Source organism: Seriola aureovittata, chromosome 22 (assembly GCF_021018895.1).
Source record: "Seriola aureovittata isolate HTS-2021-v1 ecotype China chromosome 22, ASM2101889v1, whole genome shotgun sequence".
Lineage (NCBI taxonomy): Eukaryota > Metazoa > Chordata > Actinopteri > Carangiformes > Carangidae > Seriola > Seriola aureovittata.
The window spans coordinates 10,540,142-10,564,448 of record NC_079385.1 but is presented as its reverse complement, the minus strand read 5'-3'; the positions used below and the strand labels follow the sequence as shown (position 1 = coordinate 10,564,448).

Sequence of the window (24,307 nt, the reverse complement as noted above, 5' to 3'; positions counted from 1 at the left end):
GGACAAGCGGAGAGAACCGGGCGGGGGAAGGGGCGGGCGGAGCTGTCGTCATCAAAATTCCGGCCCACCCTCGACAACATTCGGTTTTACTCGGCCAAGTTGCACAGTCAGCCAATCAGCGAACCTGGTGTGACCAAAGAGTGTGTGTACTTACGAAGATGATTCACCACACCACAGGAATAACACATTTGTTTTTATTCATTTCCACCATAAAGGATCTTATACTTAACGAAATATAACACTTTTTAATACAACTTTTATTACTTAGGTTAATAAATTATCAGATTATTATATTGACACATGTGTATGACATTATTATAATTTCATACACAAAAGTATAATAATGGGAGGTATAAGATTTAGCATTTTAATCACACAGTTATTATACTGTGAAACAATATTTATCACTGGAAACACTGCTGCAGTTAAGACTGGCAGCCTCTAACTGCCTCATCAATTTATTTTAACTTTGTGTGCCCCTAAACATCACTGTGTGGGAAAACTGAAACATTTAATAAGCACAGTTAGGGATTTTTGGAGGCTTATTTAATGTTAAATAATGGCACAGCACCTTTAAATATGACATTTGCTGTCAGACATCAACGTTCAGTCTATTTGTAGTACATAGTACTAGTGTAAGAGTGGGAACTCTGTGCTTCATTCTTTTCTTAGAAATCATAGAAAGACATGAGCATGGGACATTAGTCATAATTATGTGCAGTTTTCAAACTCAGCAGAGGAGGGCAGTGTTTATCAAACCCTCCTACAACATCAAAAATTAAACTAAACAAGTTATTAGGATGTAAGTGCCTTTGTGCATACATTTATGAACAGGGTGTCATTACTTCACTAGTAACTATGGGAGTCAAAGGAACATCTGTCTGTATTACATATTTAAAGGCTCTACACAAAACACAGGTAGGCTACTTTCATTTATCACATCTAATTAGACCCCTGGGCTTTTCCTAGGTCACTAAAGTCCATGCACCAAGAGGAATGAAGAAGAAGAATAAAAGTTGCCCCACTTTATCAGGTGCAACACATCAAACATCAAAGTGAGGGAGATATCAACCAACCTCAGTCACCACATGCCCATAGAGTTCTAAAAAAGAGGTCTAATTAGACAAAATAAGTGTGTGTGTGTGTGTGTGTGTGTGTGTGTGTGTGTGTGTGTGTGTGTGTGTGTGAGTATGTGGCCAAAAGTGTGTAGAGGTTTTAAGGCATCAGAAGCTTTTGACCCGATAAATTAAATGAAACACTTCATCCCTTGGACAAAATTTCAAAGGCTCCTGCGTTATTAAACCACAGTCTTTATTAATAACTTTTGACATAATTGTGAAGAGGTAACAGAAAAACATATTTCTGTAGATGACTATACATCACAGTTAGTGGTTCATATCCCAAAAGATTGGCCTCCTCGCAGGCATGTCATTAACATAATAATAATAATGATAAAATAAGCTTATCTAACCCATACACTGACTTTTTCCATTTTTATGCACTTAAAGCGACGAGACAGTCTTTCTTTTAACTAATTTTTTTCTTGTTTAATTGCTACATTTGGGATGTTGTATTATTATATATATACTGTAATATTTGTGTGGTTTAATACAAAATGTTATTGTTGGAGCTCAACAGATGCAGGCCTGTCTGGATCAGAAGAGTATAGTATATTATTAGCTTTTTATCTTCATTACTGTAATTAAAATAAGTGAGAAGAAGAAGCCTTCATTATCATCTTTTTCTTGGAGGGAATACAAGTGTCATGACATGCACAGTCTTTAATGGGCTCTTTTTGGAAGGAAACTGATGTAGTAAAAACATTCAACACCATCGCAAACCATGTACTTGACCTGCCAAACACTTTTCATACATCTTAAGTTTACACCATTCACTGTAAATAAATAATTAAAAACTATTAAATTGATTTGCAATTCAGTAAATGAAGGAACACTGTACTCCAGCGCAATGACACTCCATTGTGAACTGCCTGACTGAGGTCTGGATGGTGAAATCATTAAGCGGGGCGGTGAGAGATTCCAAGCCGCTGGACTGATGCTTCCCTCGGCCTATAACAACGATTTTCCAGGGCTGTGTGATCCCTGTGGAGGGAGGAGCTAACTTTGGGGTTCAACGTTACATTTCCGCATGTCAATAAAAACAAGTTTCTGAAGTCAAGAGGGAGAAGTGAGTAGTTAATGTGGGAACGTACTTATGTGCTGTACTGCTTTCATTTTATGCATGTGCCCAAAGCAAACACGTAAAGACTTTCGGTCACATGATGCCTAGCCTGAGCAGACACTAAATGAAAGGTGCTGCCTCTTCTTATGGACACACTTCGGAGTCTTTTCAAAGAAGGGATTTTGCGCTGAAAACCAAGGAGCAGACTGACTTGTGCACATGCTGAAGTTAAAGCAAAAGTTTGACTTACACAGAGATGTGGAGTCTGATATCCTCAGGAAGGAGGCGTCGGTCTGCAGGGTTAAAGGTGAGATGTTCAGGTGTCCGCGGTCGCCTGCTTTATCAGCGACTTAACAGTTTCCTTCCTTTAACGGGTATTATTGAACAGCTTTGACTGATAGGGGGCTAACAGTGCTAGCTAAAAGTGTCAGGTTTAAGTCAAGTCTATTTCACTGTTGTTGCTGAATTCAGAGTGAGTGTACCTGTGTTATACGTGTTTGTCTACATTTGAGGTCTAAATTCAACATGAATTATTGGAAAGAAAATGTTCCGGCTAAACTGTAGCGTGGAGATTTCTCTAGCTTTGGCTTCAAAAACAGAAAACTCCTAACTTTTAAACGATTTACAGGTGTTTACGTGTTGAGCACTAGATGGCGCTGTTCACTCTTCACATTTCTCTAAACACCGTATTAAAACGCATTAGTCAAACATTCACTAGTAAGCAGTTTGCATACCTACATGAACCTCCTAAACATGAAGCAAATTAAACAATAATGTAATAACAGTTTCCTGAATGAAGACATTATCTCAGCATCTGAGAGAATAAAACATGATTTAATAGGCATTCAGATTTCATTTACACTGTACATTTTTTTCAGACTTGAAGAAAGACTGCTTATTTTTGGAGGATCCAGTATCGCAGCAAGACTTTGCTGTATGAGAAAAATCATACAGCTTCTAAACATTCAAAAGTTTACATTAACACCATACAACACTTTTTTTCTGTAAACTCCATGTTTAGTACACAGACACACATGGTTTTTATGCAGACAACAGACATCCCGTTATATCCTACAACATTAACCAGTATATTCTTGCCAAATTATTCACCTACACATCTGGGCACTTTTTTTTTTGCATGAAACAACAACTTATTATACAATGGAAACATATTATATACTCATTCAGCATCATTAGTATCTTCAGTGTGAATGGTGGCAGGGATACTAAAAACTTTCTTGTCAGGCCACACTGTTGTTCAGACTCTGTGGGTCCATAATAATGATGTTGTGTCTGCAGAATACTCTGGCGCAGTGGACACTCGTATCCTGAACATTGAGAGAGATGGGGGCATCCTTTACTCCTGGAAGGTAAGTCCATAGAGGAGGCACTGCATATTATGTGTTTCTTATACTGGGTATGCTCATTAAGTGAGCGTGATTATCTTAATCCATATTAATCTGGTGCTCATTCCAATTTAGTTGTGTTACAAGCTGCATTTCAGCTTCACTTCATTTTACTGTTTATATGAAAGTTGCACACTGCACAAAAATAATCACATTTATTTCACCATAATAATGTCCTTTGAACTTGGATAGACTTAGTGTAACATGCTGTGAAAGTGACACTCTGTTATAAACCTAAAGCTCCCACATTTTTCTGTAGAATTACTGTGTCTTACATGTTATATGTGCTCTGAAGTGAAATATTCAAATCCAGATGCCATTCCTCTTCAAATGGACACCATCAAATGAAAAATTCTATATTCTTTCCTCCAGATTTCTCTGCAGTTCTGCTTGACATATTTGGTATTTTTGGAAAGCTTGGGATCCTTACTAGAATTTAAAATAAAGTTCTGTGTGTTGAACCGTGCTTCTCTGCACAACATACATTTTTAATGATAGAGCCGCCAAAGACTCTGTGGGTTTAGGAGGTTAAAGACAGTGTGCAGCCTGCAAACAGAAAATAATCTCTTTTTCTAGTGCAAGGTTTACAATTTAATGCATGCCTGGCTGTGCCTTGGGTTTCAAAGAAGACTTTTATTTAAAATCTTCTGAGCAAAAAATGTGTCAAACTGCTGGTTTGAAGTGAGGCGGGTCTAGTCAGGATAAGCAGCGAGGTCAGCCGGGGTAATGAAGAGGTCAAGCATGACGTTCCACACATGTCACTGTGGTGGAAGACACCGGTGGGAAAGTGGGTCTATAGGTCAGATCAGGTTATGATTATCCATCTCCGTACTTTGATTGATTTAATGACACATGACCTAACAGGAGGAACTACTCTATTCTGACAGGGAGCAACAGCGACCACCAGGATTGGGAAATACGACTCCAACACCAAACAGAACAAGGTATTATGAGTGTGTGTGTGTCACATGTTTCTTTCCCTTCAGTGCTGGTGCAGGTTTTGCTTTTGTCTGTGCAGCTGTATCTTTGTGCACTCATCCCCATGCGGCTGCGTTTGTGTTCTCCGCAACAGCTCCTGTACTCATTTGACAAGCAGGTGTGTGTCAGCAGCTGTTCCCTGAACAAGGAGGAGACGTTGTTGGGTGAGCCTCTGTAATGTTCAGACAATGAATTAACCAGCAGTAGACATTATTAACAATTCTGCGTTCTTGGCCCAAAATCAAGAATTCCTGCAACATTATTATCTTGCAACATAGGGCGCCACAAGAATAAGACCAGTTTGGGTGCAGATTATTGACTGCAGTGGTGCCAAACCATTGTGAAGAAAAATTAAGTCTAATGTAAACCAGTGTCGTCTATGTGGAAAATATGTGTAATATTAACGTCACGTCACACCTAACCTTTGCTTTTTCCCTCTCAGCTGTCAGCTTGGCACAAAATACCAGAGGAGAAGAGCGCCTCAGACCAAGTAACACTCAAGATCTCTTACTCCCAATTTCATTTACCAGCTATGGCATTAACCTTTTTCAGCTTCCTTAAAGTGCCTTGAATCCATATATGACATTTTCAATCTTGGCTGTAATTGTGTCTGATCTTTGTAGTATCCAAGTGCCTGACTCTCCTGATTGAGATCCATCCCATCAACAACACTAAAGTCCTCAAGGCAGTTGACTGCAGGGTCAAAGTGCAGGTAGAGAGTGTGTGTGTGTGTGTGTGTGTGTGTGTGTGTGTGTATGTGTATGTGTGTGTGTGTGTTGTCTTGGCTACTTTCGAGCAGGTTTTACCGCAGCCAGGAGCTGACGTTGCAGTTTTGGAGAATTGGAGCTTACAGTGTAGAAGTGCCACAGACTATTTATGTTATCAAGCTTGCTGAAAGTGCACTGGCGTGTAGTCGCTTTTCTATCACTTTCTCTTAATCACTTTTTATTTCTCTTTCTAAATTATGTCACCTCATCAACAGAGGAACATTATAAATGACTGTGTAATTAAGCTACTGTTGCTATAATGCATGCATTCCTCACTATTTGTTGCCCACCGTGTTGCCAAACCACACATCTACAGACATGCCGAGAATGTTTGAGGACTGTATTGGAATATAAAAACCAGCAAACTGATGTCTCTGTCTGGTAAGTGTCATAAACCGCTCATTCACACGCTGACTGATGTTTGCCTGTGGGTTTCTTTAGTTCCTCCACCAAGAAACTGACAGGAGATCAGTGCTGGAGAGCCACCTACTCCTGCTGACCGAAGACGGATGTGAGTCCAAAACAGAGAAAATAATCCCTCGGTTCTATGGAGAAAAATTACACTGGACATATATTAGTTGTAGTCAGACGTAATTATCCTTCTGTGTGTTTCAGATGTGGATCTGTACCATGTTCTCCTGAACAAACACGAGGGTTATAGAGTGGTAAGTTGTACTCTACATTCGCCACATTGCCCGCTCTTTTCTTTTTGATAAAAGTTGCATGGAGAATATTTTTTTAAAGGTATAAATTCTTTCCGAGGATCAACATATCCAGCAATTAATAAGTTAAACAGTTGGAATGTATTTACATAACCCTGTGCAAAGAATATATTGTTTCGACCCCATTCTCAGGCAATAAACTATAGTGTCTCTTACCCCCCCGGGGGTAGCTGTGCATTAAGAATTCAGAATATGCTGAATATGAATATGCGTTTGTGTGAACCAGGTGATGGCGAATCCCGAGCGTTTGCCCAAAACTGTAGAGAGGATAGCAGAGGATTTAAGTTGGATCCAGTGGGACGGACACACACAACGTCTCTACTGTCTTACACACAAGGTAACACAATCACACGTGGCCGTGAATAACATACGTACATTCATTCATACGGGGACGGCTACGTCACACATCAGTTGACACACTGAACAAGCTGCAAGATGACCTCACAAACAATTAGGTGTCTTTCACAGGACAAGTTCCTGCTGCGTTGTGTTCAGTTTTACCCCAGTCGTAACTGTGAAACTGTGGTAAGTCAACTCTATGTCTTATAGTTTAATAAATTGCCGGTTTTTGTGCACATGCTGCCATTGTTATTTGTCTTTTCACTTGATAATAACCTGCTGTTCTCTTGCTTTACGTTGCTGTCCAACAGATGGAGCTCCCGTTAGAGTTGCCTGCTAATCCTTTCCATACGGTCAAGTAAGGCAACTACTACACCACAGTATTAGACATATGTCTTCTCAGCTGGCATTTGATTCTATATTCTGCATTCCTTTGTATGTTACTAAAGATTACTTGCAATTAAAGAGACAAAAAATAATCCCTGTGTACTAACTGTGCTGTGCAAGTAATTAGTTTTTTGTTTTGTCTTTATTTATGTATGTATATCTTTAACTAAAATTCACTAACTGGGATTTGTGTTTGTGTGTGTGTGTGTTTGTGTGTGTGTGTGTGTGTGTGTGTGTGTGTGTGTGTGTGTGTCTGTGTGTCTGTGTGTGTGTGTGTGTGTGTGGCCAACAGGTTTGTAAACCTGGGCTTCGACCATTATCACATGGGGAGACCAGAACAGGAACTCGTTCGGATGAAAGTGTTCACAAACAGAATAGGTAACACTTCCATACACATACAGACACACACTAATTCGTGTATGATTAATGTGCTTTCACACATATGCTCTCTCACTCAGGTGTCTTATTCCAGTTACATGAATTATTATAACTAATATGTTTATGTGTGTTTATTTCTCTTTGTGAAAACAAGAACGTAAGTCCCTGTAACAAGTCAAAAACTATATTAACGTCTTTACCGCACAGTGATGAAACATAATCATACAATATAACACAATGCAACACCCACTTGGAGATCCACCAGCAGAGATCAGAAAATCGAGGCACTTTGTAATTTACACTTTTCATTGAATGTGAACACGAATGAACATCAAGGTAAATTTTGTAACATATAAGATTTTAAAATTAAAATGGCTGACTCTATATTATCACCAGGTTAAAAGTGGAACCCCACAAAAGGGGTGAGCGGATTTTGTAGAATAATTATTGATTGAAATCTTGATTGAATTTGAATCAAAAACAAAACCTGTCCTCTCAGTGATTGAGGCAAGTTTAACGTTAGATATGAATGGATTCAAAACAGAACATAGCCCATTTAATCTCACATTGATTATCATTATATAGTCATGGATGTTTGTGATGTTGTAATAATGGCACCTACTTTGTGATCCACAACTGCTCTGTCTCTGTGGTTTGTTTTTAGGAAGCATGTGTGTGTGCTACAGCCAGCCTCGGAAAGACAGTCAGGAACTAATATACACCGTGGTTTTAGTTCACAAAGGTGTGTATGCTTTCTAACTGTCTTCTAGTTAAAAGAAAGATTGAAGTTTTTTTTTATCTTGAGGCGACTAATTTCTCGCTTTCTGCAGACTGCAGCAAAACATTCAGAGTGTCTCTGGGCAGCGAACAGTCGCAGCACAAAGCTGCACAGCTCCATCCACTCTTCATCCCCATAGGTCAGTGTACACACACAAATGTAATACAGTCACACACACACACACACACACACACACACATCATTATGTTCATCAATTCAACCAAGTGTGTGTGTGTGTGTGTGTGTGTGTGTGTGTGTGAGTTTGTAAGCTTGACTGGCAAACATGCAGAAACAGAAACACTGACGCGCAAATACAAATAAGTGTGTGTATCCTCATGCAACCTAATAAATGTCCAGTGTGCGTACAGCATACGAACACAACACACACCCTGACAGCGATGTTATGTTATTTTTCTATGTAGGTTACTACATCCTGGTGTATCTGAAGGGTTATTTCCTCCACTGTATCAACACCAGGCAGCAGGAGATGCCCTGTCACTCCCTCTTTCTCTCTGGTACGACAAGGTTTTTTTGGACAAATCATGTTTAAAGATGAGTGACGGCTGTGTGACAGTTTGTATCATTACCTTTTTTCTTAGCTACAGCACATGTACTTGATCTGCACCTGGACAAACATGGAGCTTTCACTGGTATTTGATGTTAGAAACAGAAGGTGGTCCTCATATTGTTCCAGTTGGTCCTATTCTCTGTCTGTCTCAACAACCCTAAGGTCACGATGTGGACTTGGGCCTGCAGTGTCAGTCCGCTAACGTCACAGTGCTGCACGCAGAGGAAGAGTCTTGTGGTAGTCTGCTGGACCTGGCCAGTGGGAAGATCCACACTGCTGAGCTGAGCCCCGCCTACCTGCTGCAGATACTGCGCTCATCTTATAGGTGAGCGTGATTCATAAGCTTTTGGTGGAAATGAAAGACCTATATACATTTGTGGGTATTATCGGGTGGTATTTATACACCCAGAGAAGAGCATAGGAGAATATAGGTAGGCAGGAAGCAGACAGATGAAGGTTATTTGTGTGTGTACACCTGCTGAACCTGTCTGAAAATAAATGTAGCTTTAACTTGAATCTTTGCCAGCACACAATTTGGATCGAACCATCGTGCTCAGTAGAGATGCAGCAGTGGCTCGTTGCTCTGTTTTTTTTTTTCTTGGACATTTGTTATTCAGTTGATTCATTTTTCAGCTTTAATTCACTTTTTTTTTTAAACAGCAGATAAATCACCATACAGTCCCTGACTGTTGGCTGTCTGCCTCTGCATCTGCCTCGGTGCCTCTGTGTTTGTATATGCTTATGCTGAATAAAGGTAAATTTGTTGTACATCACCTCCGTCCAAGGTGTCCCAGCAATAAGGCCGACCCTCAGCGCCTGGCCGCCCTCCACTGCCTTCTGGTTTACATGGGAAAGGACCCAAGCTTGGAGCTGAAGGTACAGATGGGTGGGAGGAAAGGAGTTTTGAGGACAAATTCATTGACATTTAAAGCAAATTTACTGAAACGGTAAAGTTCTTGTCAAATCTGAGCATCCAAATTTACCCAAATGAAGACATAACACATCCCCTTGGCCCACAGGACATACACAACTTGTGTTTTTGTATTTTTCATACAACACATTATCATTATTTCCTACAAACATAAACTTCAGCAGTTATCCGGATTTAAAGAAAGAGCTTGAGACAGAAAAGATGGCAGGATAAAGAAGCAAAACAGTAGGAAATCATGTCAGTGTCAGGTGCTTTTACTCAAAGAAAATCGATGTACAGCCCAGAGCAAATACATGGATGGTAAGGATGGTAGCTTCTCTGCACTTCTGTGTAAATTCAGTAGGTGTCAACCTTGAGTTGGAAGAGAGCAGATGGAGAGAAGAAGACAGAGAGGGAAAGAAAAAACAAAGAGGGATGAAATACAACAAGAGCATAGAGAAGACAAGTGGACAAAGATCCAACAGAGTCAAACAAAGACAGAAAGAAAGGGACAGATATTTTGTTTGGGCACAGTGCTGACGATGACTCAGACTCTATTAGCAGTTCACCTAAATTAAGATGTTCCTGCTGCTCTGATAGATTGTAATAAATTCTTTCTGTAGAGGTTAAATGAGTCACCGGCTTCATTAGTGCAGCTAGCACTGGGAAATTGGACACCACACATAACTTTAGTATTCTTTGTAGACTCCGTTAATGGGGCCAGCAGCACAAAAAGTAGCTGCTTTACTGAAGGGGATTGCTTGTTAACATTTCTCTCTTTGTTCACTTTAACTTTAAGAGAATACTGTGCAAACTAAGTCCTTCCACTCCTTATTTTACTTCTCTCTTGTTCCTGTCCTTGTAATGGTTATTGTTATGTTTAATGTCTCTGGACTCAAAGAGACTCGTGGCGAAGTCATATATCTTCAAACAGCATAGGAAATGGGCAGCAGAAAATGAGTTTTCACTCTGATGCAGTGTGGCTCCAAGATTTGCAGGGTCTATCATTGAGGACATCAGTCATTTTTTCATATTTCTGTAATGTAAATAGTACACCATCAAAGCTACATCATCCAAAAAAAAAAAAAAATCCTTATCAGGAGCGAGAACTGTTATTAGTATTACCAAATAAGATATCAGTCTACAGCCATGCGATCTTATCCATCTTCTCATCTAACGCTCAGTTAAAAAAGCAAACATTTCTCTAAAATGTGAAACTTTCCTTTTAAAGAGTGGAAGATAAACTGTAGACTGTGGTAGATTGTTCACTTTATATGTAAATGTACTAATGAGCATGCAGTACAGCTGTAGCCTAATGCCGAGCTCCCACCTCTGTGACACCTGTCTCCTGTGTGTTTCCATCATGCCACTAGATTATTGAATGGCTGTGTGACAACGTGAACGCCTTCGAATCCTTTGATCAGATCCAGGAGTTCATTCTAGGTCGGTGGCAGCCGAAGCAGCTGAAGGGGACACAAATCTCCTGAGTATCACTTCGACTTCCTTTTCAGGAGTCCAGCTTTCCTTTCTTGCCTTTTTATGTCCTCTCCTCTTTGTGGTTACAAGAGACTACTTACATCTTTGTCTGCACAAAGCAGAATTCTTTCATCAACTCTGTTTGGCTCTTAAATTTGTTCTTGCAGACTAGTGCCAGGCATCCCACGCAAGGCCTAAAGAGTTCGAAAAATAGACTTGGTTATTTTGAGACCTTGGAGACCTGCACAGAAAACAGTGCAAATATGGTTAAGTCCTAGCAGACACGCAACAACACATTTGTATGCCCCAGCACGTCCGTCTGGCATTCTGTTAAAGAAAATAACTCAAGAACAGTACATGATATTAATTTCATATTTGGAAACAACAGTCATTACCCAGAGAGTAGATGATCACATTAGATGTCAAGACACCTTGCTGCATAAATTAGCATTTTATTGGTGCTGCAATAACAACTTTAACTTGCTCTTCAGATACGGAGGTCATATTAATTCGGGTGATGGTGTAGAGTATATGAAGACGATAATGTTGACCTAATTAATGATACATCTGCAACCTGTGCTGCCTTATATATCATAGTGATAATGGTGGGACGTGGGCTGAAGCGCCTCATTCGTCTTGAGACCATATTTAAATAAAAAATGCAACATAAGTGTGTCTGAAAGCAGAGACCTCTCTCTGACCGTCTGTCTGTTTCTCACACACACAGCCTCTTTGTACAGGATAAGCTACGAGAAGTCTCTCAGCCTGGATAAAGTCCTGCCTTACTCCTCTGTATTCGACAAGAAGGTACCACACACACACACTTATATATGTATATTTGCATATGCATAGAAAATAAACGGGCAACTCTGAGTATGTCAAGCCAACACACTTGCACACACACACACACACACACACACACACACACACACACACTTTAGTATGCCTTTCTGTGTTCTAGGAGGTACCAGTGTGTCTCTCGGCCATCCCGAGTGTGTTGTGTACAACCGAGCTGCATACTGAGTCTGTGCTAAAAGGGAAGGTAAAAACATGTTCTTCAATTTTTAAAAACACATGTCTTACACTGAAAGTGCTTGTCAGTTACAGTTGAACAGTACAAAACTTCAGACTGGTGATTAAATCGAGACAATGCGTACGTTACATAACATGTCATACATGCCCTAGGTGATACAATGTCTGGAAATGACTGTAGCCGACTGCATTCAGACATTAAAAAGGGCATTTATATGTAAAACAGTGTGACTTTATACACGCTCAGTCTGCTTGTGTTCTATTCAGATGTCCCAAATGTTTGCAGCAACGTCCTTGCTTTGTCACTTTGTTGGTGTTGTTTATTTGAGTCGTGTGTGTGTGTGTGTATGTATGTGTGTCTGTGTGTGTGTGTCTCTAGGGTTTCTGGACAGAGCTGCAGTGGAACACAGAGAGGACAAAATATCTGGACGCTGTTCCCAACCCCAGATACAGAACTTCACAGATACAGGCCGAGTGGAATAAACTGGTGAGTCTGTTTTTTTTCTTTTCTGTGTGTGTGTGTGTGCGTCTGTGTGTCTGTGTGTGTGTGTGTGTGTGTGTGTGTGTGTGTGTTTTCTGCTTGTCCAACGAAAACCCCTTATGTATATTCATTGGCACAAATCAAAAGCAATCATCATTTCTATGTTAGGAGTCGATTGAGAGACGTTCAAATGTGTGTGTGACTGTCTGTGTGTGTTCTCGTTGGCATACCTGAGGGTTTTTGTCAAACAGCTGGAACATATTTTCAGCCCTTCCCCTGATAGTGTTGCTTGTTTCAGAGGTCCGAGACGAGACCATCCAGCTACATGAATCACCTGGAGGAGAACACAAAGAAGTAGGTCTGCCTCCCACTGGAGCTTTGTTAAGAAAAGTACCTCAGTCCTGAAACTGGAGAGAGGGAAGGCATGACTGCGCCTCTGCACTGTCTTCTGTTTGGAAAAATGACATACTTTGCTCATTAGAGCAAAGTATGTCATTTTTAATGTCATAATTTTAAACCTGGAAAAGCCTGCAAGACCACAGGTTCAAACTTTTTGAAGGTTGACATAGATTAGCATGGTGCTCTAGTTTTTAAAAATATAAGCTTATATTTAGTCGTCAAAATCAGGTCTGGCAACATGTAAAATTTGAAGACTGTTAGACCGACTTAAGCTGCAGAACTGCTGCACAACTTCATCCTCGCAAATAACACTGGTTCCTAAAACAGCAGTAGTTAAAAGTGACAGTGAAGCACATTGAGCTTTACCCATCTTTAAAGGACATAGCTGGAATTATTGTATATTTTCTTACCAAAACAAACAATGCTTTACGCTGCCTGTCACCACTTTCCGACTTCTCCAGCCTCAGCTCTAAGCCAATCGGTTCTCTACTGAAGATTTAAAACTTTAAAAAAGGTTTCTCAAGTATGTCATTTCATTTTTTACCACGACTGAATTATTTACTAAAAGCAGCTGGGCACTGTAGTTTTTAGCAAACTTCACTCATACAGGAAAAAGCTTTTGTTAGGGACTGTGTTTTCAGTTTGCTGCTCTGCTCAGTATTTACAACAACATGACAGTGTTTGTGGGACTGAGTCAAAATAAACTACAATGACCGAGTTCATCATAACACGTCAGGGTGGTTCACCTCAGAGAGGAATAATCTATATCAGGCTTTGATTGCACGGACGATACTCGTTATATGGATCAGTTCGTTGTTGGATTTGGTCTTTTAATATGTAGAATATCACCGGTGTTATATTTTAACTAGGCTGGAGTGGATCCACACCCAAAAATATGTTTAAATGATTAATTTTCTGAGATAGGGTCTGAAGTATAATCAGTTAGTTGAAGAATAAAACATAATCTAATACAATAAAGATGTGAAGCAAGTTTAAAAGTACTTTTGGGTCGATATTTTAAAAAAAAAACTCCCTGATTTCTCTAAAAACAACTTGTCCTGTCTTGAACCTCAATATAATTCATTCTATAATTGTCATGATGCGTTGGGAGCCTTGATAAGTACAGAAGAGGATTGTTGGTGGCGCATGTTCATTTTCTTTAACCAAAGTTGATGTTAGCAACTCGATAAAAAACTGACTAAAAAGAAGATAAAAGAAGTGAGCAGGCGGAGAAAAATCTCTCTCTCTTTGAAATGGACTGTCTCCCACTTTCACTTTTTCTTTATCTTTTTTTTCCAACATCTCTTCAAACTTCCAAAAACTTTAAAAATAAACAGAACCCAGTGCCTACCCCTTTTATTGGCGTGAATATCCTGCGTGAACCCTTTTGTAGCTGGTTACCTCGTCACTCTTTGGCTGTAAAATATCCACTTTGAATTAAAACACCTTAAAAAATGAGATTATAACTACAGCCCCTCAGCAGTTTATGATAAAGAGACTTGACGAAGACCTGTATCCATCACTGATGTGAGCCCGCTGTGAATTAGAAACAACTCTGTCCGGTTCATGCCAGGTATCAAACCAGCAGCTTTTCAGTTCATAATTAGCTTCTTCTCCTCCAGGCCAAACTCCAGCACCTGCTTACGAACTTTTATGCTTTTATAGTTTTGATATATTTCTGCTGCCGACCGCAGCAGTGTAGCATTATACCGCCTCGACTTACTGCATAAAAAGTAAGACTCTTATTATAATGCAGGCTTGAGGGATTGTTTTCACACAAAGCTTTTCTTCTTATTTTGTAGAGTTCTATCAATGGTGGACACCTGGTGTCTCGGTAAGACGGCATAAGCACACTGAACATGCACATCCATAGACAAACATAAATCCATAGATGCAAGACACAAACACACACACACACACACACACACACACACACACACACACAGGTACGCACACACAGACACAAGGAGTGTGAGTGTCATAAATAACAAAACCCTGGTATATAATTGAACTCAAAACTGTGTGTGAAGGTGTTTGGGTTTGTACATTTGTGTGTTCTTCTGAGGTCGCATTCTTCATGCCCACTGGAGAATTCAGCTGAACCGAACCACCACACTAATTTATCTTGGAAGGCGAGGCTGAGAAAGAAGTGAGGGAGAGGGGAGGGAGGGAGAGGGAGGAGGAGGAGTTGGAAGAAGAGGAGGAGGGGGGAATATGAAAAAAAAAGAAAAAAGGACAATAAAAAAAATAGAAGAGAGGTGAAGAATGCTACTCTTATATAACAGCGGGGAGTTAGGTACTTCCTTCCCCTCTCACTCCCACTTTTTATGTCCGTGTCCCTCTCATGACTCTGTTGCAGCTGTTTCGTGTCAGCCACAACACGGGACCCTCCCTTACCTCAGCTAATGCACACGGATGATCTCATACACCCAAAACCTCCCTCAGATTCCCTTTTTCAAACACTAGCTCACTGCATTTAAATCACCTCCCCCTGCACCAACCCTTGCACACAGATGATAGCACTCATGTCAGAAGATGCCTGTGGCTATGTGTCATACGTACTTGTATCACATGTATTAGAGATAGAAGGGTCATTTTAAACCCGCTATTTTTTGGATTGAAGATGCTGAATCCTCCATCATCCTCTCATCAAGTCTGGAGATTTGGTTTAGGCCTGAAGCTTAAGATTATTTTCTAAACATTTTTTAACATTTATTATTCATTAAATATGTGGTCTATGAAGTGTCAAAACAAAGTGAAAAACACAAACAAAAATACAATTTCCAAGAGCCCAAAGTGATGTTTTATGTCTGACCATCGCTGCAAAGATCCCGTTCAAAATAACGGAGAAAAGCAGCAAAAAATCCTCATGTTTGAGTGGCTGGAAATGAAAAATATTTTATATTTACTAAAATAATAATAATTATCAATCGTAATTGATTATTTTCTGATTATAGATTACTAATTCAGCACTGCGGTTGCATGTGAAGAGCTTGTGGACGAGCAGCCGCGCTCCCTGTTGCTGTGAAGTCCAAGACACTGAACCTGCCCGCTCTGTATAAGACCATCAGCTAAATGTCTAAAATATGTAAATTTAAAACAGTTGATAACTTTGAACCGCTAACAGGCATACAGCGAAATCTGGCAGCGCAGCCTGTCAGTTAGCCGTTCCCTGCGAGCGCTATTTATATCTGTAACGTATTACAGAGTAACATCAAAAAGCCAGCCTCTTGCATGGGTGAAAAAGTCATCAAAAGATGGTGTGTGTGTGTGTGTGTGTGTGTGTGTGTGTGTGTGTGTGTGTGTGTGTGTGTGTGTGTGTGTGTGTGTATGCGAGTGTGTAATAATTCATCTAAAAGTAGCCAAGCTGCAGCGCCGTCCACTTTTGTGTTACTGACATAAAACAACTGCAACGTGCATACACACTCTCACTCACTCACGCACACGCACACGCACACACACACACAGAGGAGGATCACAGTGTCAAAACCCCCAAGCCTTGGAATGTATTTTTAAAATGAAAATACACCCCCAGAAGAATCTATTAATATCTTAGATTCAGCTTTTTATTAAAGTCATAAACAAGTCGGAGTGTTTCTTCCAGTTGTACCGATTTGAATGACTGTTGAACGTTGCTACTGCGCTCACACACCTGAGGCTACCTGTGGTCTTCAGTTTAGAATAGATGCAGCATAGAGGAGGAGGTTTTTCGTCATACGTCTCTTTCATGTGCTCTCTCTCTCTCTCTCTCTCTCTCTCTCTCTCTCTCTCTCTCTCTCTCTCTCTCTCTCTCTCTCTCTCTCTCTAGATAAGAAGCTGGTGCCACTTTTCCAGGAGGAGGATCATCAACAGAGGGTGCTCATAGGCCTGGTGAGAGAGAGTGTTGAAAGTTGAAACCTGTCATTGGCTTCAATACATTCACACATACACACACACACACACACACACACACACACCACACACACACACACACACACTGTGCTCAGAAGAATTTTTTTTTTTTTTTTGATGGTCTGGGCTTGACCCCTTTGTTTCTTCGGGGAAGTTCTCATGCTACAGCGTGCAGTGACATTTTAGACAAGCGTGCTTCCAACTTTGGGGCCAGATTTTGTGCAGAGTGCTTTCATGACAGTGACCTTATGCACAAAGTGGGGTCCATAAAGAAATGGTTTTTCCCAGTTTGGTGCTGAGGAACTTGACTGGCCCGTACTGAGCCCTGACCTCAACCCCGTCCAACACCTTCGAGACTGAGCTGAAACGCCGACTTTGAGCGAGGGCTCATGTATCTATGTATGAGATCGGTCACAACAACTCAAGACAGTTGTTTTACTGCCTTTACAGACTGTATTTGATTTTTTTTGGCATTTTCATACTATCCAGTGTTAAGCTGGATGTATCGTAGCTTTGAGTTAAATCATTGCAGTATTATCACCCATCATCAGAGCCTTACCTCGCAAAGGCTCCTGTGGCTGAATGGGAGCAAATCCCTATATTTGTCTGTATGGTAAATGTAGAATATAGCTGGAGCCATCAGCCGGGTATCTTAGCTTAGCATAGAGACTGGAAACAAGGGGAAACAGCTAGCCTGGCTCTGTCCAGAGGCAACAAAATCTGCCTACCGCTCCCTCTAAAGCTGACTAATTAGCACGTTACATCTCACCCAGAAGATTTCGGAAGGATTTTAGTTTGAACTTGGATCCTCTTGAAAGCCTTGAAAAGCATCACTTGTAAAATGCTGTCAGCCAAATGAATCATTCAGCTAAAGGATCAGTCAGAGTCAGTCATGACACAACACGCGGATGTTTCAAAAGCAGAAAGTCCTTCAGCGCTCCAAAAAGATCCTAGTTAACATCCTGACACTCAAAATCAAAGAGCAGGAGCAGAATAGGAAACAATCAAACACGTCAGCCATAACCTGGATTGTTGATCAGTAAGCTTTTGAGATACGGTGTCTACTTTGATGTCCTTTCTTCTTTTTTCTTTTCTTTTTTTTTTTTTTTCTCCAGTTTGAATAATTGTCTACACTGCACCATGTGTGTATTTTCTCTCCACTGTCACTACTGTAGTAGAAGTGGATGGGGCAGAGTAAAGAGGAAGTGGCTGCACAGTACAATACTTCATTGTAAACTGCATCTGAGTACCGCATATCGTTGATGTATGACGGTGTGGGCGCTCGTGGAGGTGGATTCTTCCTTTATCGTGGGCTGATATACAGACCACTAAAGATCCACTGTGAAACGCTGACAGCCGATTATTTCCCTCCATAGTCATCTTTTAAGGTGAAGTTCCTGTTACGCTTCAGAGGAGTCGACACTTTAAAAAAAAAAAGGAAAAAAAAGGGCATCTTAAGGTCCCTGTCCTGCTTTTTTTTTTTTTAACTGTGTGCTGTTTGATGGACAATTTCATATCCCCTAGTTTTCCCTGTGCTCAGCACAGTTTTTAAAGAGCAGATAGCTGCAATTTAATGGAGTTCAGTGGAAATGCCGGAGTCTCTCAGCTATTCTTAGACGGACCCTCTCCCCCTGTCTTTCTCTCTCTATTCCCTCCATCACTTTGTCCATCTTTATTTTACCCCTTCCTGTATTTCTGTTTCTTTCATTTCACTCCTTTGCTCTGCTCACTTCCTTCCTTCTTTCTTTTTCCTCCTCATCCCGCTTCTTCTCCCAGAAGGATATGTAGTCATTCGGTCAACCTCTGCTCTCCTCTCCTCTCCTCCTTCCCCTCCCCTCCCCTCCATGGTTAAATCAATTTTTGGGACATTGTAGTCGTGGGAAAAGTCGAGGTGAACTCAATTTGACCTTGCTGAGTGCACAACAAAGTATGCTTAAAACACACAAACACAAAGTTTTACTCCAAGCCACACACACACACACACACAGAAAATAACCCATGAGTGTTTTTTGTGTTGCAGACAGTTGACAAGCTTCGAGAGCATCTCAACAGACACCTGCCTCGACTGGGGAAGAAGAAGATTGACTCGCTGGTTGTCTGCTATGTAGCCAAACTGGTTGGTACACTGTGTGTTTGTGTGTGTGTGTGTGTGTGTGTGTGTGTGTGTGTGTGTGTGTGTGTGTGTGTGTGTGTGGTTAGAGATAAAAAGCGGTTCAGGAGTGTTGTATATCCCTCTGAACCCAATTTTTTTAAAAGGGGCATAGCTCTTAAAGTATTATTTATTTAATATTTGCCCTTACTCTTTTTCGGGGAAGGTTAAGTGGCACTCACGGCGAGGATCGCTCAGTTGGAAAAGGCAGCGGGTTTTTCCACTCACACTAAATGCTTTGACAGGGCTCGCAGATGGATGTGTGCTCTTTAGTTCAGAGAGGTTGCTGGAAGCCGTTAGGTCACTGTTTCAGTCGTGGCGGACATGTGTGTGGGAGGAGAGGGGGTATTTCCCGCTTTACTTTTCAAAATCCTATTTTCGCCATCCTCTCTATTTTTAGTTTGGGGTTGATTTGCCGATCAAAAGGTTGAAATAATATCACCAAATGCGATTCCTTCCACATTAAAACAAAGCCACTGCAAAGCCATTTTTCAAGTTCAAACCCGCATTGTTTACATTCAGGTCTACTTGCTAGGAATCTTCTTCTTCTCTCCCTTTTTTCTGGGGCATCGCTGTGTTTCGTTGTTGACACCTGTTGATAAGCGGAGAGTAACATGACACCATTTGCAGGACTGTGTCGTCCGTGTCCATGTGCAACCAACCAAAATGCGGACCCAAACATAAAAAAACATTGCTCCATAATGCTGCTGGTTCTCAAAAACTCATTGTACACTGTTAGTAGGGCTCTATCAAGAACCATCACAGAAGACAGAAGAGGAGAGGAGAGGAGAGGAGAGGAGAGGAAAGGAGAGGAGAGGAGAGGAGAGGAGGGTTTGACATTTTGAGAAATATACTTATTTGCTTTCTGGTGGAGTTAGATAATGCTCCCAGCCAAGAAAAAGTCTTCGAGCTATGTGTAAATGATAGTTTTTACACTTGTCGGTACAACTTGGTAATTAATCACCTCTAAAGGTTTTTTCTTTGTTTGTTTTTTTGTTACACTACCATTACTATCAAAAGCAAAAAAAAACTCAACTTCAATTACATTTCTAGAATGGTGTAAATGTCTGTAAATACACGTGTATGAATGTGTATAAATATCCCTTCGTTGTTCCCCTTCCACACTTCAAAACGCCCTTGGTATCCACCCACAGAGAGGCAGGTGGGATCTGCATAACCAAGAGGAAAAGATGTAACCACTCTCCGTCGCCGTACCCTATAGAAGCACTTCTGTAAAGTCAGTCTTTAGTATTCCTGGGAGGTAAATCCCTTCACAGCCACTGAAAGCAGACATACAGCATATATCAACACAACAGTATTAAATCAGGCCAAGGGTAAGGCAGGAATTGAATAGAAAGCAAGGTGCACAGCGATTTGGGACTTTAAGGAATTACATATGACAGAGTAAAAGAAAAAAAGAGGAAAGGAATCGTCTCTGCTCACAGCTGGGTCGGTCTGTGGCTCCGCTCGGTATGACAGGCTCATGAGTTTTAACCTACGCCTTCAATATCAAAATGAGAGTAGTAGAAATAGGTGCATCTGTAATAGTTTTTTGACGTCACCCTGCAACAGACAACCGCAGTGACTTTTTGAGTTTATTCTGCTCAGCGAGATTTTAGGAAAGTTTCTCATCTTGGGAGTCGGACTTATTAAAACACACTCAGACAAAAGACCCATAAGGTGCAGCCTTCAGGGACGTTTTAGAGAAACGCAGAACAGTCGACTAACTCACAAACCAACCACCAACTCACATCATGCTGACTCATGCTTTAAAACACTCAGGGTGGTAGTGTTTCAAAGAGGGCTGACTTCCCCTCCGCAAATAAAGAACATCTCCCCCTCTTGTCGGCGCTTATTGAGACTAATGGTTGCATTGACACAGGGGAGAAGTTGGGGGTGAAAACGATTACAGCTCTGAAGAGCCGGGGAACTTTTGCTATGATAGATTACAGCTCCAAAGTACATTATTGTCATAGATATTTATTTATTTCCTGTCCCTGTTGCTACAGACAACTGAGTTGCATTCCTTTTTTTGTATAACACAGCCAGTGTCAGAGCAAAGAGCAACCCGCTAATAGCTGAATATGAATGACTAAAAGCAGGAATGCATATTAAAAGTAATGCAATGAACTGAAATAGGCTGGAATAGTTTTAATTATGCAGCAGAAAAGTTATTCTATACCCAAGGTTATTAAACTTTTTTTTTTTTTTTTCAGCAGAGGACCCACACTGAGTTAATCCAGTCTCTTTGTCGGATCGAGGTTCATTAAGACAAATCGCTGATTCTAGATTTTATTCTAATAGAAAACCACACAGGGATTACAGCGTATGAGTCTGTGGCTTTAAACCACTCGCTTGCTTTTTGTTTGACATTTTTTTTCCAGCACAAAAAAACATCTCCGCTACATATTTTTTATCTTATTTACTGATTGTCAGGGGCCTGGATTACATCAGCAACGAGCACAAGAAATGTTAGTGGGACCAGAAGGAAAATTTTAATAATTTATTTTATACCATTAACAGACCAGTGGAAGAACTGTTTGCTTATGTACAGCAGTTTTTGATTTTTGTAGTACTGCTTCTATTATCTGTGTTTACAAAACCGCCAATATAAATCCCTGAATCTAGTTGTCAATTTCCATGTGACAAAAATTAAGAACAAGGGAGGTTTGCTCGGGGCAAGTAACCAGTGTCAAAATCAAGGCACACTGCTTTGTTAAAAAACAAAAGCCTATATTGATTTACTGTGACTCCCTGATTAAAAACAAGAGAAGCACGTGTCGATGGGTCAAACAGTCACACGGAGACAAGTGAATACTATATGCACCAGCTTCAGTTTTCTCAACCACACAGATACAATGAATGAACACATAAAGACTAGATTTTCTTGAAATAGAACTTGAACCAACACATGGAAAAGAACTGCCACCAAGAGAAATGAGATAAATGATAATAGATGTATCTGAAACAAATGAAATGATTAAGAAAAGAAAAGGGCAAAAGAGAAAAAAGAAATGTAATGAATTAAAATACTGAACAATTCATCAAAATATTATTGAAAATGCAATATGGCCAAGTGCAGTTTTTGTTTTTGTTTATCGTTCAACCCTTCTTGAGATAAATGAAAATGATAAAAATGAAAGAAATTATAATGAGAACAACAGCAGTAACCTTGACCTTTGACCTTTAACCACCAAATTCTAATCAGTTCGTCCTTGACTCCAGGGGAATGTTCCTTCTTGGTGTCACTGAGATATGACGTTCAGGAGAATGGGACGGATGAACAACCTGCAAACAGTAATGCCATGGCCGTCACTGGCACAGAGGCATAGGAATAAATATGAAAGAAAAAATATATATAATAATAATGAATATGATACAAATTTGAACTAAATAGAAAAATAAAAGATATTTTCAACATGAAGGGGGAAACAAAAGAAAAATATGGCGTGAAAAATCACACACTGTTGATAGTTTCTCAACCTGTCTCCACCTCAACAGGGTCAGACATAACTTCAGTCACCGTGGCTTTAACAGATGCAGAATCACCAGTGTGATTTTCCATTCCCTCTCCTCAGTCAGTATAACAGACGCAAACAAGTTTCTTTTTTTGTGAAAAAACATCACATCTGTGCAGAAGTGAGAAAAAAAAAAAAAAAACATTAAACACTAATTTTATTCTTGGGCAAATCTGTCACATAAATGACGCTAATTGAAATTCCCACCCTGAGGTCACTAGAGGACATAGCTGGCGGAGGGTTTCCCACTGCTGCTCAGGATGTGAATGAGGCAGATCGTTTTCCTGTTATTCTAAAGCATGAGATGAGGGAGCGGTCATTCGTGGAAACGATGAGTGTGTGTTTCAGCACACAGGAGGCAAGCTTCAGACGAGTCGAGTACCTCCGAATGATCCTGGATGCTGTCAGATGTGTGTTGAAATGATTTGTGTGTGTGTGCTGAAACGTGTGTTCCCTCTGCGTTGTTCCTGTTGCTCAGTTGAAATGAAAATGGGAAGTAGGAATTAAAAAGAAGAGGGAAGTGAAGAAATTGATCATAGAACAAGTGTACATTTCCATGAAGAAAACGTTGTCATAGCAAAAAAAAGAATAAAAAAAGATGTCTAAATTGCATATTTTCAGACAGGATGCTTGTGTAGTGCAAAATTTCCAGGCTTCTGACTCAGCTGCATGTCGAAGAAAACGTTTCATTTGAATCTAATCGAGCATCTCCTTCCCTAAGCACTAACGTGTGTGTGTGTGTCTGTGTGTGTGTTTAGCTGGAGCTCATCAGACACATGCTGGAGTCAGTCTGGCTGAAGTACGAGCTGGGCCCTCGTGTTCTGTGCTTGTGAGTAGCCCTCCCTCGTCAGTGTGCGTCTCCTTTAAAAGTCATGTTTCTAACTAATGTCATGTAAAGTGTAAAGCACTGAAAGAATGTGTGTGTTCATCTTCACGCATCTTGTGCTCTGGACCACCCCCCCTCCCCATCACTCCCTACTGCGTGTGTTGTCCACATGTGCAAATTGGTGATGACCCCTCTTTCTCACGTTACATAACATCCCCGTCCAAACTTTTGTGTGTGTGTGTATGTGTGTGTGTATGTGTGTGTGTGTGTGTGTGTGTGTGTGTGTGTGTGTGTGTGTTCCAGGAAGCAGCAGGGCAGTCCGGCCGAATGGTCTGTGTTTCACTTCATGTTTCGGATCTTGGAAGCCACGAGGGGTCTTTGCCTGCCACTCCCACCTGGTAAACCCACACACACACACACACACACACACAACACACACACACACACACACACACACAACACACACACACACACACACACACTTTTAGTTGTTATAATCCAGTCTCCCTGTCTCAGAATAACAATGTGTGTCTGACAACAGAGGCAATAGACTCTCGTCTGCACTAATATAACCAAAAATATGTTAAACATTAGCATAGTGCAGACACGGGTAAAGCAGAGTGTGAATACATTTTCAGTCATTTGAATTCATTTTCCAGTGTTTGTGGCATAACCCCCCCACCCCTGTTACACAATCCCATGATTTTAGTTGCTCATGAGTGAAACTTTGTGGGTAAGAATCCCACTGGATAACTGGGAGAGAGAAAGGAAATGAGAGGTGCCCTGGAGCAAGGCAGCTCCTGCTTAACACTGAGGCTGCAGGTGTAAATGTGAGTGTGAATGCTGTAAAGCCGCAGGAATACTGAGTCATAGCTGCTAGCATGGCTGTACACTCTTAAGTCTTGTTTTACTTTTTTCTTTTCCTTTGTGGTTTTCAGGAACATTAAAAGCTAAGTCTTTTCTTCCTCTTCTTCTTCTTCTCCTTCCTCCTCCCCAGGCTATCACACCCTTTTAGCAGTGCTTGCTGTGCGCTGCCTCCCTCATCAGACCTTCCTACAGTACATTGATCACGGTTTCCTCCAGCTCACTGAAACCTTTCTGTCTCGCCTCATGACAGGTAC

At 40.7% G+C, this 24,307-nt stretch overlaps 1 protein-coding gene across 1 annotated transcript in view; it reads left to right on the top strand.

Annotated features, from left to right (window-relative positions):
* Positions 1-2,039: 2,039 nt before the first annotated feature.
* gsap (gamma-secretase activating protein) overlaps positions 2,040-24,307 on the top strand; it is a 29,512-nt gene continuing 7,244 nt past the window's right edge. Inside the window, exons 1-28 of the mRNA XM_056368137.1 lie at positions 2,040-2,488; positions 3,481-3,551; positions 4,475-4,531; positions 4,660-4,729; positions 5,008-5,055; positions 5,189-5,277; positions 5,774-5,843; positions 5,948-5,997; positions 6,281-6,391; positions 6,523-6,579; positions 6,705-6,751; positions 7,073-7,158; positions 7,823-7,900; positions 7,989-8,075; positions 8,359-8,451; positions 8,667-8,829; positions 9,290-9,380; positions 10,788-10,857; positions 11,618-11,697; positions 11,852-11,932; positions 12,302-12,409; positions 12,702-12,757; positions 14,605-14,636; positions 16,611-16,672; positions 18,714-18,809; positions 23,119-23,189; positions 23,490-23,584; positions 24,184-24,303. Coding sequence (XP_056224112.1) covers positions 2,401-2,488; positions 3,481-3,551; positions 4,475-4,531; positions 4,660-4,729; positions 5,008-5,055; positions 5,189-5,277; positions 5,774-5,843; positions 5,948-5,997; positions 6,281-6,391; positions 6,523-6,579; positions 6,705-6,751; positions 7,073-7,158; positions 7,823-7,900; positions 7,989-8,075; positions 8,359-8,451; positions 8,667-8,829; positions 9,290-9,380; positions 10,788-10,857; positions 11,618-11,697; positions 11,852-11,932; positions 12,302-12,409; positions 12,702-12,757; positions 14,605-14,636; positions 16,611-16,672; positions 18,714-18,809; positions 23,119-23,189; positions 23,490-23,584; positions 24,184-24,303 — 2,227 coding nt within the window. The 5' untranslated portion in view covers positions 2,040-2,400. The remainder of the gene's footprint in view (positions 2,489-3,480; positions 3,552-4,474; positions 4,532-4,659; positions 4,730-5,007; positions 5,056-5,188; positions 5,278-5,773; positions 5,844-5,947; positions 5,998-6,280; positions 6,392-6,522; positions 6,580-6,704; positions 6,752-7,072; positions 7,159-7,822; positions 7,901-7,988; positions 8,076-8,358; positions 8,452-8,666; positions 8,830-9,289; positions 9,381-10,787; positions 10,858-11,617; positions 11,698-11,851; positions 11,933-12,301; positions 12,410-12,701; positions 12,758-14,604; positions 14,637-16,610; positions 16,673-18,713; positions 18,810-23,118; positions 23,190-23,489; positions 23,585-24,183; positions 24,304-24,307) is intronic.